This window comes from Pan troglodytes, chromosome 1, assembly GCF_028858775.2.
Source record: "Pan troglodytes isolate AG18354 chromosome 1, NHGRI_mPanTro3-v2.0_pri, whole genome shotgun sequence".
NCBI lineage: Eukaryota > Metazoa > Chordata > Mammalia > Primates > Hominidae > Pan > Pan troglodytes.
Window position 1 is genome coordinate 1,970,269 of NC_072398.2, and position 13,781 is coordinate 1,984,049.

The 13,781-nt window shown below is 42.0% G+C and overlaps 1 protein-coding gene across 1 annotated transcript in view; it reads left to right on the forward strand.

Annotated features, from left to right (window-relative positions):
• The window catches only part of ZNF124 (zinc finger protein 124), a 34,027-nt gene extending 26,490 nt beyond the window's left edge, over positions 1–7,537 (forward strand). Inside the window, exon 4 of the mRNA XM_063809296.1 lies at positions 6,926–7,537. Coding sequence (XP_063665366.1) covers positions 6,926–6,941 — 16 coding nt within the window. The 3' untranslated portion in view covers positions 6,942–7,537. The remainder of the gene's footprint in view (positions 1–6,925) is intronic.
• The last annotated feature ends 6,244 nt before the right edge of the window (positions 7,538–13,781 follow it).

Below are 13,781 nucleotides of genomic sequence, written 5' to 3' on the forward strand. Positions count from 1 at the left end.
TCCAGCTTGGGCGACAGGAGTGAAACTCCGTCAAAAAAAAAAAAAAACAGAGGTTTTTAATAAGAGCCTGTTCTCTGAAGAGACTGACTATAACCAGGCTGTGGATTGAATCTGAATCCATGTCTAATGCTGAGGGCAGCACTGCAGCCAGACTTGTGGTTCTTGGTGAAAGGTGATCTTTTTGTCTCACAATGTGGGAGGCCCCTGACCGTTCTCAACAGAATGACTTCACCGACCTTTTGACTCACTTTGGAAGGTATTGTTAATACCTTGTCACTGCTCACACCATCAGCATAAAAACTGACTCCAGACACACCATGTGTCCCTTGAAACTAATCTCTGTCACCTTTTCAAATTTCAGAACCATTTGCACTCTGACAACGTTGTGTCTTTTATCATCAAATCTACTAAAAATTGGCTGATTTTACCATCTTTTCCTTCTCCTGATCCATATGTTACAATTTGTTGACTGAATGTAATTCTTTCTAAAAAGGAATAATCTCTTTTTGACTGCCTCCAGGATAAGAATGAAATGTTTGAGAGCTGTAGAGATCTGTTTCCCAAATTTGAGATTCCACACTGACTACCTGAAAAGATACATCTCACTGGCCAGGCGCGGTGGCCCACGCCTGTAATCCCAGCACTTTGGGAGGCCAAGGCGGGTGGATCACAAGGTCAGGAGTTCGAGAACAGCCTGGCCAATATGGTGAAACCCCGGTTCTACTAAAAATACAAAAATTAGCCAGGCATGGTGGCGAACGCCTGTCGTCCCAGCTACTCAGGAGGCTGAGGCAGGAGAATTGCTTGAACGTGGGAGGCGGAGGTTGCATTGAGCCGAGATCGGGCCACTGCACTCCAGCCTGGGAGACAGAGTGAGACTCTGTCTCAAAAAAAAAAAAAAAGAAAGAAAGAAAAGATAATCTTCCTTTCCACTAAATGCAACCCTAGCTTAGTTTGTACTAGACTAGGGTTTAGAGCTAGTCTTTTGCGGCCTTTCATAGAGTTCAAATTGACCCACCTCAAAAGTGGAATATAAAGCCACACAGCCCTCAGTCCTCCTTGGGTTAGGATTCAGCTTGACAGGAGCTCTGTAGCAAGCTTTTAGCTGACACCCACCTCAAAAGTGGAATATAAAGCTACGCAGCCCTCAGTCCTCCTTGGGTGAGGATTCAGCTTGACAGGGGCTCGGTAGCAAGCTTCTAGCTGACTTTCACATCAGCTCTAAACCCTAGCTTTCCCCTAACTGCCCCAAGCCTAGTTTGTAGTAGGCTGAGTGGCATCCTAGCCCAAAGTGGGATTATGATACTCCACCTTAGCTGTGGTTGAGTTTTATGTAAACATTTTTGTCCCTATTTCATCTGGCTTTTCTAGATAAAATGTCTAGGAGAAGGTAGGGAGTGACCAGAATAAAGGTGAAATTCTTGGTGCTGAATGAGATACACTAATTTTGTGGATGTAGTTGGGGAGGGATAGCTACCCGAAACCCACAGAGTAAACAACTGAGACCTCAGGAGATGTGGAGAATGGAAGGGCATTAATAACTTTTTGTCTTTCTGAATCACCCTTAGTGAGGGCCAAAGAAAACTCTGGAAATCATGTTGGGAAAGGACAGGGTTAGTATTGGAGCAGATGGTAGGGCAGGTGCTGTGGGTTCATATCCTTTTGGTCTCTCCACATTACCCTTCACGGTCCTTTGGGATTGTTCTATCTCTCTGTGATGTGGATGTGGAGTTTTATTGAGCATGCATGCTTACTGCCTAGCTGTCTGAAGCTACAGGGGTAGATGATGGAGAACTGTTACTTTTTTTTCTGAGACTTAGTATCTCATGGCTGAGCTTAAGCTGGATCTATGGAGCATTGATCCCATTGTCTACTTCTGTGAGCTAGAGCTCCTCCATCTAGTTTCTACCATCTAGAGATGAATCTTGTCAATACTTGGGTAAACCAAAGACATAAGTCAGGTAAGGGAACCCTAGACATAGCCCGACTCTTGCCTTGTTCCTCTTCTCAGTTTAAATCTTGTTGGCTCAGAGAGATACCCTCAGATGGAGTCTCTCAGGAGTGATTAGAACATTGTACTTCTAGAGAAGCTGGTGGAACAGGGCAGGGTTCCCAGTTCAAAGCTTCTGTCAAAAACTTCCAGTCTGTGTGTAGTAAATCAATCTAGAAACGATCCTAGAGCTCTGGATGGATCATTAAGAGAGGGCAGGATTTCTGTAGATCAGAATACCAGGACACATGTTCATCCGTCACCTTCCGGGGTCAAATTCTCGGTTAAGCCTGTGTGGTAGGGTTGTAGAGCAGTGTGTGCCTGGGAAAGCCTCTGATCACACATTTCCTCAGGGATTTTTTAGGCCTGATGTCCCTTTGAATTTACTTTAACAATTCTTTTGTAATTTTATTTTTTACATCAATTGTAACTTACAAATTAGTATTATTATACATATATAGGCATGTGGGTGTGTTTTGAAGGCATGTCCTGGTTTCAAACTGATTTGTGGTATATTATTGAATTAGGCCCATTTACTGGAATTATAAACTGCTATCCAACTACACAAAGAGTTGAGGATTCTGGGGAGGTCAGGATGGAGATGAAATAGAAGTGAGGAGAAAATAGCTCTCTATCTCACATGCAGATTCTTTATGGATAAAATGCATAATTACCTAAAATTTAAAATACTCAAAAAATTATCTAATCAGTATGTAATGGAAATTATACAGCAAAGAACAAAACAAACACCAAAATAATTTTCTTTTTTCTACATAAAAATTAATTTACATAATGAAATATTCCATGATCCCAGTGTAAAATGCCAATAGAATATATGTAAAAAAAAAAAAAAAGACAATATCTGTATTAGATTTAAAATCTTCTACCATACGTAAGATGAATTGAAATTTTTAGAGTAGAAGAAAGTTTAAAATTAGACAAATGATATGAGCCAGGTGAAGAATAGGATCATTAAGCATTTAATATACCTTGTCTTAGATTCTATGTAAGAAAATGAAAAGTAAATAACAATGGCATGGTGATTTCATCAAACTGAAAAAATAGAAGCATTTCTCCAGAGAGAATGCTATTAAAGGTTGGTGAATATCAGTCTTCTGAGGACTCGGCCTGGAAGAGTAAAGAGCTACAGCCTTTTCTGAGTTCAAGTGGGGAGGATATAAATATATATTCATTTTGCTACTCTTTTTAATATACAAACATATATGAATGATTACACCCTAATAATATTTTCTGATTTACAGAAGTGCATGACTGTCATAAGACAGCCAAAAGACATCAGATGTCTTATATGAAATACAAAATTTGTCAGTAATCAGCCTTAAAGAAAACTGGGTTTACTATTTTCAGTATATTGTTCAAATTCCTTTTCTACAACCACCACAGGTTCTGTTATTAACATGGTGTGTCTAAAGTTGTCACTGCTGGTCATCCGGAAGAATCTGAGAAGCAGCAAGTCTTTGTTTTCACTCCCAGACCTGTTTTCTTTGCTGAATAGGGTCAGGAGACCCCCAGGTCAAGCTTCATCTCATCTATAGATAGGCTGAGTTACCTTTGGTCCAAAAACGGGCTGGTCCTATCTTTCTCCCAGAAGGAGCTCTGGACTTCTCCAGCCAGGGCTGGACCCTGGGACAAGTCAGGGTGGCTGAGATTCCCAGCCCTCAGCAGGGAACACAGGCCACCTGGGAGTCCATGGTGTAGAAGTTCTGCACTGCAACACAGAGGCCCGCAGAGCTGGCAAGCTAAGAGAGCTGCTCCCAGGTCAGCAGAGAATGGGCCTACTGTGCTTGTGTCTGACTAGGTCTTGATAAATGGCCTCAGACTTACCATAGAGGTCACCAGGCTTTTCAGAACTGGCAGCAGGTGGTCTCCTGGGGACTGAGATATGGGCTTCTTGCTGCACCCAGTGCGGACGCTTGGGGATCCACTATGGCAGGCATCACAGGTCTTCTCAGTTTTGCTGCTGTAGGGCCCCCAGCTCATGAACACAGAACAGTCACCTCTCCCATGGCTGAGCATACCCACCAGTAGTGGCCCAGAGTTTCCCCATGGAGAGGCTCCCAGAGGCATATGACAGCCCCTCTGCCATTGCCACAGTAATAGTTCTATCCCTGCTGCCTTTGGTCTGGGGAAGAAACAACCTGAGAGCTACACCCAAGCTTACAGCACACACCACAGCCACCATACCGAGACACTAGTCTTTTCTCCCTGTGAGCCTTCATCCCATTGCTCCCCAACAAGCGGAACCCCAAGCTTATGCCAGCAGTGCAGGTGCCCCACCCAGCAGCTGAACACCCCCAGTAACTATGGTTCTACATTTCTTGGAGGTGGAGCCCCCAGGAGCAAACAAAAGCCTTGCTACCACTGTCTGCAGTGGAACTGCCCTTGCTATCCTCAGACAAATGAATGAACAAATACCATAAGTGCCTTATCCACACCTACAACAAACTGCAGCTGACCCAAGGAGAGGAGACCAGTTCATCTCCCACAGGTTCCACCCACTCCCCCTGCTTGTCACCAGATAGGAAACCCTGGGCTTTGTCCCACAGCACAGACCCTCCGTTCTGGGCTGATTGCACTTAGCAATTGCTAACCGGCTCCTCTTGGGTGGAGCCCCCAGGAGACAAGCAAAAGACCTTTGGCCGCAACCACTATTAAGGTCCCTTCCTCTGCTGCCTCCAAGCCAGGGGAGGAACATAAGCCCTGAGAGTGCCCCAGAGCTGTGGTGGGCAGCCCAAGAGTGCCAAGCCACAGTTTATAGCCAGCATTCAAGTGGGAGAGAAGCCCACACTTTCAGAACATTGAGAGGGAGCATGACTGCAACTGTCAGAAAATATAGGGGAGCCACATGACCAAGCAAGAGCCTACCAACTAACCAGTATGCCTAAGCACCACCTACTGGATCACATCCCGAAGTTCCAACACCAAAAACACCTTGCTAGCATTCCCCTCTGTGAGACCAAAGACAAGTCAGCTACAAATGAAGACCCTGCACAAAGCCTTGGCTCTGCGAAGACATCCAGAAAAAAAAGTGTACTGACTGTACTCAATTTACACTGCAGTTACAGGAACACCCACGTGCAGACATGAGAAAGAACCAATGAAAGAACTCCAGTAACTCAAATGGCCAGAGTGTTGTATGTCCTCCAGATGACCACACCAGTTTTTCCACAAGGGTTCTTACTCAGGCTGAGCTGGCTGGAATGACAGAAATGGAATTTAGAATATGGATAGGAATTAAGATCATCAAGATTCAGGAGAATGCAAAACCCAATCCAAAAAAACTAAGAATCACTAGAGCTGAAAGACAAGATAACTGATTAAAAAAGAGCCTGATGATTCTGACAGAGCAGAAAAACACACTACAAGAATTTCATAATGCAGTCACAAGTATTAACAGCAGAATAGACCAAGTGGAGGAAAGACTCTCAGAACATGAAGACTGGCTCTCTGAAATAAGACAGTTAGAAAAATGAAAAAGAATCAAAAATAACAAAACTTCTGAGCAATATGGTATTTTGTAAAGTGGCCAAATCTATGAATTATTGGCATCCCTGAAAGGGATGGGAAGAAAGCAAACAAGTTGGAAAACATTTTAGGATATCATCCACGAAAACTTCCCCAACCTTGGTAGAGAGGCCAACAGTCACATTCAGGGAAACCAGAGAACCCCTGTAAGATTCTACACAATAAAATCATCCCCAAGACACATAATAATCAGATTTTCCATGGTCAAAATAAAAGAAAGACTGTTAAAGGCAGCTATACAGGGCAGGTCACCTACAAAGGTCACCCCATCAGGCTAACAGCAGACCTCTCAGCTGAAACCCTATAAGCCAGAAAAGACTGAGGGCCTATATTCAACATTCTTAAAGAAAAAAAATCTTCAACCAAGAATTTCATACCCAGCCAAACTAAGCTTCCTAAGTGAAAGGGAAATAAGACCCTTTTCAGACAAGCAAATGCTGAGGGAGTTCATTACCACCAGACCTGCCTTATGAGAGATCTTGAAAGGAGCACTAAATATAGAAAGAAAAGTCTGCTACCAGCCAATACAAAAACACACTTAAATACACAGATCAGTGACACTATAAAGCAACCACACAAACAAGCCAGCATAATAACCAGCTACCAACATGACAGGATCAAATCCACACATATTAATACTAATCTTGAATGTAAACAGGCTAAATGCCCCACTTAAAAGGCGCACAATGGCAAGCTCCATAAGAAGGCAAGACCTGATGGTATGTTGCCTTCAAGAGACCCATGCAGTGACCTAGGATCAAAATAAAGAGATGGAGAAAAATCTGCCAAGCAAATGGAAAACAGAAAAGCAGAGGTTACAATCCTAGTTTCTGACAAAACAGATTTAAACCAATAAAGATTTAAAACGACAAGGGTATTACATAGTGGTGTGAACCGTGAAAATTTGAGATGGGTCTCAGTAATTTAGAAAGTTTATTTTGCTAAGGTTGAGGACACGCATCCATGACACAACCCCAGGAGGTCCTGACAACATGTGCCCAAGGTGATCGGAGCACAGCTTGGTTTTACACATTTTAGGGAGACATGAGACATCAATTAACATATGTAAGATGAACATCGGTTCAGTCCAGAAAGGCAGGACAACTCAAAGCAAAAGCAGGACAACTTGAAGTGGGGAGGGAGCTTTCAGGTGATCGGTAGATAAGAGACAAATGGTTGCATTCTTTTGAGTTTCTGACTAGCCTCTCCAAAATGAGGCAGTCAGATATGCATTGATCTCAGTGAGCAGAGGGGTAACTTTGAGTAGAACGGAAGGCAGGTTTGCCCTAAGCAGTTCCCAGCTTGACACTTCCAGTTATTTGTTACTGTCAATCATGTTCACACTCAGCTTTAAACAATTTGCCAATTACACTTTCAATTTTCCTACAGATGTACTGGTTCATGAAGATGTTGTGCTTATGGGTTTCTACTCTAGTAAGTTTTGGGTCTATGTATGTACCTTTCTTTCTCTGCACTCTTGGGGCAAGGATTTGCCATGTGATTGATCGGAGAATTGTTCATTTTAAATTAGTCCAGAATTTTTATGTTTTATTTCTTCTAAAACAAACAAAAACGGGATACGTGTAGAACATGTGAGTTTGTTACATGGGTATACATGTGCCGTGGTGGTTTGCTGCACCTATTGACCTGTCCTCTAAGTTCCCTCCCCTCATCCCCCAACCCTCAACAGCCCCTGGTGTGTGTTGTTCCCCCTGTTTCCATGTGTTCTCAATGTTCAGCTCTCACTTATGAGTGAGAACGTGTGGTGTTTAGTTTTCTGTTCCTGTGTTTGCTGAGGATGATGACTTCCAGCTTCATCCATGTCCCTGCGAAGCACATGATCTCATTCCTTTTTATGTCTACATAGTGTTCTATGGTATATATATACATATATATATACACCACATTTTCTTTATCCAGTCTATCATTGATGGGCATTTGGGTTGGTTCCATGTCTTTGCTGTTGTAAATAATGTTGCAATAAACATACATGTGCATGTGTCTTTATAGTAGAATGATTTATATTCCTTTGGGTATATACCCAGTAATGGGATTGCTGAGTCAAATGGTATTTCTGGTTCTAGATCCTTGAAGAATAGCCACACTGTCTTCCACAATGGTTGAACTAATTTACATTCCCACCAACAGTGTAAAAGCGTTCCTATTTCCCCACAGCCTCACCAACATCTATTGTTTCCTGACTTTTTAATAAATGCCATTCTGACTGGCATGAGATGGTATCTCATTGTTTTGATTTGCATTTCTCTGATGATCAGTGATGTTGAGCTTTTGTTCATGTGTTTGTTAGATGCATAAATGTCTTCTTTTGAGAAGTGTCTATTCATATCCCTTGCCCACTTTTTGATGAGTTTTTTGTTTTTTCTTGTAAATATATTTAAGTTCCTTGTAAATTCTGGATATTAGACCTTTGTCAGATGGATAGATTCCAGAAATTTTCTCCCATTCTGCAGGTTGCCTGTTCACTCTGAGGACAGTTTCTTTTGCTGTGCATAAGCTCTTTAGTTTAATTAGATCCAATTTGTCAGTTTTTGCTTTTGTTGCAATTGCTGTCGGCATTTTTGCCATGAAGTTGCCCATGCCTATGTCCTGAGTGATATTCCCTAGGTTTTCTTTTTTTTTTTTTTTTTTTTTTTTGTATTTTTAGTAGAGACAGGGTTTCACTATGTTGGCCAGGCTGATCTCGAATGCCTAACCTCATGATCCACCCACCTTGGCCTCCCAAACTGCTGGGATTACAGGCACGAGCCACTGCACCCGGCCTCCCTAGGTTTTCTCCTAGGGTTTTTATGGTTTTGCATTTTACATTTAAATCTTCAACCCATCTTGAGTTAATTTTGGTATAAGGAAGGGGTCCAGTTTCCGTTTTCTGCATATGGCTGGCTAGTTTTCCTAGCACCATTTACTGAATCAGAGATCCTTTCTTCATTGCTTGTTTTTGTCAGGTTTGTCGAAGATCAGATGGTTTTAGATGTGTGGTGGTATTTCTGAGGTCTCTGTTCTGCTCCGTTGGTCTATATATCTGTTTTGGTACCAGTAGCATGCTATTTTGGCTGCTGTAGCCTTGTAGTATAGTTTGAAGTCAGGTAGCATGATGCCTCCAGCTTTGTTCTTTTTGCTTAGGATTGTCTTGGGTATATGGGGTCTTCTTTGACTCCATATAATTTTTTTTTTTTTTGAGATGGGTCTGACTCTGTTGCCCAGGCTAGAGTGCAGTGGCATGATCTTGGCTCGCTGCAACTTCCACCTCCTGGGATCAAGTGATTCTCTTGCCTCAGCCTCCCCAGCAGCAAGGATTATAGGTGCACACCACCACACCTGGCTAATTTTTGTATTTTTAGTAGAGATGGGATTTCACCATGTTGGCCAGGCTGGTCTCAAGCTCCTGACCTCAAGTGATATACCCGCCTTGGCCTCCTAAAGTGCTGGGATTACAAGCATGAGCCACTGTGCCTGGCCAATTTCACATGAAATTTTAAATAGTTTTTGCTAATTCTGTGAAGAATGTCAATGGTAGTTTGATGGGAATAGCACTGAATCTGTAAATTACTTTGGGCAGTGTGGCCATTTTTGTGATACTGATGATTCCTATCCATGAAGATGGAATTTTTTCCATTTGTTTGTGTCCTCTCTTACTTCCTTGAGCAGTGGTTTGTAGTTCTCCTTGAAGAGGTCCTTTACATCCCTTGTTAGCTGTATTCCTATGTATTTTATTCTCTTTGTAGCGATTGTGAATGGGAGTTCATTCATGATTTGACTCTCTGCTTGCCTATTGGTGTAACCGAATGCTTGTGATTTTTGCACAGGGATTTTGTATCCTGAGACTTTGCTGAAGTTGCTTATCAGTTCAAAACGTTTTGGGGCTGAGATGATGGGGTTTTTCAAATATAAAATTATGTCATCTACAAACAGACTTCCTCTCTTCCTATTTTAATACCCTTTATTTATTTCTCTTGCCTGATTGTCCTAGCCAGAACTTAGGAGTGGTGAGAGAGGTCATCCTTGTCTTATACCAGTTTCCAAAGGGAATACTTCCAGCTTTTGACTATTTAGTATGATATTGGCTGTGGGGTTGTCATAAATAGCTCTTATTATTTTGAGATATGTTCCATCAATACCTCGTTGATTGAGAGTTTTTAACATGAGAGGATGTTGAATTTTATCGAAGGCCTTTACTTCATCTATTGAGAGAATCATGTGGTGTTTTTCTTTGGTTCTCTTTATCTGATGGATTATGTTTATTGATTTGCATGTTAAACCAGCGATGCATCCCAGTAATGAAGCTAACTTGATCGTGGTGAATAGTTTTTTGATGTACTGCTGGATTCAGTTTGCCAGTATTTTCTTGAGGATTTTTGCATTGATGTTCTTCAGGGTTATTGGCCTGAAGTCTTCTTTTTTTGTTGTGTCTCTGCCAGGTTTTGGTATCAGGATGATGCTAGCCTTATAAAATGAGTTAGGGAGGAGTCCTTCCTTTTCAATTGTTTGGAGTAGTTTCAGAAGGAATGGTATCTGCTCCTCTTTGTATTTCTGGTAAAATTCTGCTGTGAATCCATCTGGTCCTGGGCTTTTTTTGATTGGTAGGCTATTAATTACTGCCTCAATTTCAGAGCTTGTTATTGGTCTACTTAGGGATTTGACGTCTTCCTGGGTTAGTCTTGGTAGGAGTCCAAGAATTTATCCATTTCTTCTAGATTTTCTAGTTTATTTGCATTGAGTGTTTATAGTATTCTCTGATGGTAGTTTTTATTTCTGTGGGGTCAGTGGTGATAACCCCCTTTATCATTTTTTATTGTATCTTTTTGATTCTTCTCTCTCTTATTAGTCTAGCTAGTGGTCTATTTTGTTAATTATTTCAAATAACCAGCTCCTGGGTTTGTTGATTTTTTTTGGAGGGTTTTTTGTGTCTCTGTCTTCTTCAGTTCTTATCTTAGTTCTTTCTTGTCTTCTGCTAGCTTTTGGAATAGTTTGCTCTTGCTTCTAGCTTTCTGATGTAGGCATTTAGTACTATAATTTTTCCTCTTAACATTGTTTTAGCTGTGTCCCAGAGATTCTGCTACATTGTCTCTTTGTTCTCACTGGTTTCAAAGAACTTCTTGATTTCTGCTTTAATTTTATTATTTACCTAGCAGTCATTCAGGAGCAGGTTTTTTGATTTCCATGAAATCGTGTGGTTTGGAGTGAGTTTCTTAATCCTGAGTTCTAACTTGATTGCACTGTGGTCCGAGAGACTATTATGATTTCAGTTCATTTGCATTTGCTAAGAAGTGTCTTACTTCCAATTATGTGGTTGATTTGAGAATAAGTGCCATGTGGCACTGAGAAGAATGTATATTCTGTTGATTTGTGGTAGAGAGTTCTTTAGACATCTACTAGGTCACTTGATCCAGAGCTGAGTTCAAGTCCTGGATATCCTTGCTAATTTTCTGTCTCATTGATCTAATACTGACAGTGGGGTGTTAAAATCTCATACTATTATTACACAGGAGTGTAATTCCTTTTGTAGGTCTGTGAGAACTTGTTTTATGCATCTGTGTGCATTGGGTGCATATATATTTAGAATAGTTAGCTCTTCCTGTTGAATAGTTCCCTTTACCATTATGCAGTGCCCTTTTTTGTCTTTTTTGATCTTTGTTGGTTTCAAGTCTGTTTTGTCAGAGACTAGGATTGCAATCCCTGCCTTTTTTTTGCTTTACATTTGCTTGGTAAATATTCCTTCATTCCTTTATATTGAACCTATGTGTGTCTTTGCACATAAGATAGGTCTCCTGAATACAGCACACTGATGGGTCTTGACTCATTATCCAATTTGCCAGTCCAACTCTTTTAATTAGGGCTTTTAGCCCATTTACATTTAAGGTTATTATTATTATGTGTGAATTTGATCCTGTTGTCATGATGCTATTTTGTTATTTTGCCTGTTAGTTGATGCAGTTTCTTCATAGTGTCATTGGTCTTTATATTTTGGTGTGTTTTGCAGTGGCTGGTACCAGTTTTTTCTTTCCGTATTTAGTGCTTCTTTCAGGAGCTCTTGCAGCATGGGCCTGGTAGTAACGAAATCCTTCAGCATTTGTCTGGAAAGGATTTTATTTCTCCTTCACTTATGAAACTTTGTTTGGCTGAATATGAAATTCTGAGCTGAAAATTCTTTCCTTTAAGAATGTTGAGGCCGGGCGCGGTGGCTCATGCCTATAATCCCAGCACTTTAGGAGGCCGAGGTGGGTGGGTCACCTGAGGTCAGGAGTTTGAGGCCAGCCTGGCTAACATGACGAAACCCTGTCTCTACTAAATACAAAAAACTTGCTGGGCGTGGTGGCGCATGCCTGTAATCCCCGCTACTTGGGAGGCTGAGGTGGGAGAATCGCTTGAACCTGGGAGGCGGAGGTTGCAGTGAGCTGAGATCGCACCACTGCACTCCAGCCTGGGTGACAGAGTGAGACTCCATCTCAAAAAAAAAAAAAAAAAAGAACATTGAATATTGATTGAATATTGGCTCCCTATCTCTTCTGGCTTGTAGTTTCTGCTGAGATGTCTACCGTTAGTCTGATGGGCTTCCCTTTGTAGGTGACCTGGCCATTCTATCTGGCTGCCCTTAACAGTATTTCCTTCATTTTGACCTTGGAGAATTTGATGATTATGTGTCTTGGGGTTGTTCTTCTTGAGGAGTATCTTAATGGTGTTCTCTGTATTTCCTGAATTTGCATGTTGGCCTGTCTTGCTAGGTTGGGGAAGTTCTCCTGGCTAATATCCTGAAGTGTGTTTTCCAGTTTGTTTCCATTCTCCCTGTCTCCTGCTGGTACTCCAGTCAATCATAAGTTCAGTCTTTTTATGAAGTCCCATATTCCTTGGAGGCTTTGTTAATTCTTTTTCATTCTTTTTTCTCTCTTCTTGTCTGCATGTCTTATTTCAGTAATGCGTCTTCATCTTTTCTGAATGTCTTATTTCAGTAAGGTGGTCTTCACACTCTGATATCCTTTCTTCCACTTGGTCAATTCAGCTGTTGATACTTGTGTGTGCTTCATGAAGTTCTCATGCTGTGTTTTTCAGCTCCACCAGATCATTTGTGTTCTTCTCTAAACTGGTTATTCTAGTTAGCAATTCCTTTTGTAGCAGGAGGAGCCACAGACAAAACTCCTCAGACACCAGGTTAAAGAGGGAAGGAGCTTTATTCAGCTGGGAACTTCAGCAGACTTGCGTCTCAAAAGCCAAGCTCCCTGAGTGAGCAATTCCGTCCCTTTTAAGGGCTCACAACTCTAAGGGGGTCCGCGTGAGAGGGTCGTGATTGATTGAGCAAGCAGGGGGTACGTGACTGGGGGCTGCATGCACCGTCATCAGAACGGAACTGAACAGGACAGGGATCTTCACAGTGCTTTTCCATACAATGTCTGGAATCTATAGATAACACAACCAGTTAGGTCAGGGGTCAATCTGTAACCAGGCCCAGGACACGGCGCCGGGCTGTCTGCCTGTGGATTTCATTTCTGCCTTTTAGTTTTTACTCTTTCTTTTGAGGCAGAAATTGGGCATAAGACAATATGAGGGGTGGTCTCCTCCCTTATTCTAACCTTTTATCAAGGTTCTTAGCTTCTTTGCATGGGGTTAGAACATGTTCCTTTAGTTCATTGTAGTTTTTTATTACTCATCTTCTGAAGCCTACTTCTGTCAGTTCGTCCAACTGATCCTCCATCCAGTTCTGTGGCCTTGATGGAGAGATGTTGTGATCATTTGGAGGAGAAGAGGTACTCTGGCCTTTTGGGTTTTCAGCATTTTTTCATTGATTCTTTCTCATCTTTGTGAGTTTGTCTAGCTTCAGTTTTGAGGCTGCTGACTCTTGGATGGGGTTTTTCTGAGGGCCTTTGTTGTTGTTGTTGTTGTTGTTGTTGATGCTGTTGTCAGTTTCTGCTTGCTTGTTTTTCTTTAAGTAGTCAGGTCCCTCTTCTGTAGGGCTGCCTCAGTTTGCTGGGGGTTCACTTCAGGCGTATTCATCTGATTCACTCCCATGCCTGGAGATGCCACTCAAGGAGGCTAGAGAAGAGCAAAGATGGGTGCCTGCTCCTCCTTCTGGGACTTCTTACCTCAAGGGATACCAACCGGATGCCAGTAGGATCACTCCTGAATAGGGTGTCTGACAACCCCTGCTGGAGGGTCTCACCCAGTTGGGTGGCACAGGGAAAAGGACCCGTTTAATGAAAGACTTTGTCCCTTGGTGGAGAGGGTGTGCTTCACT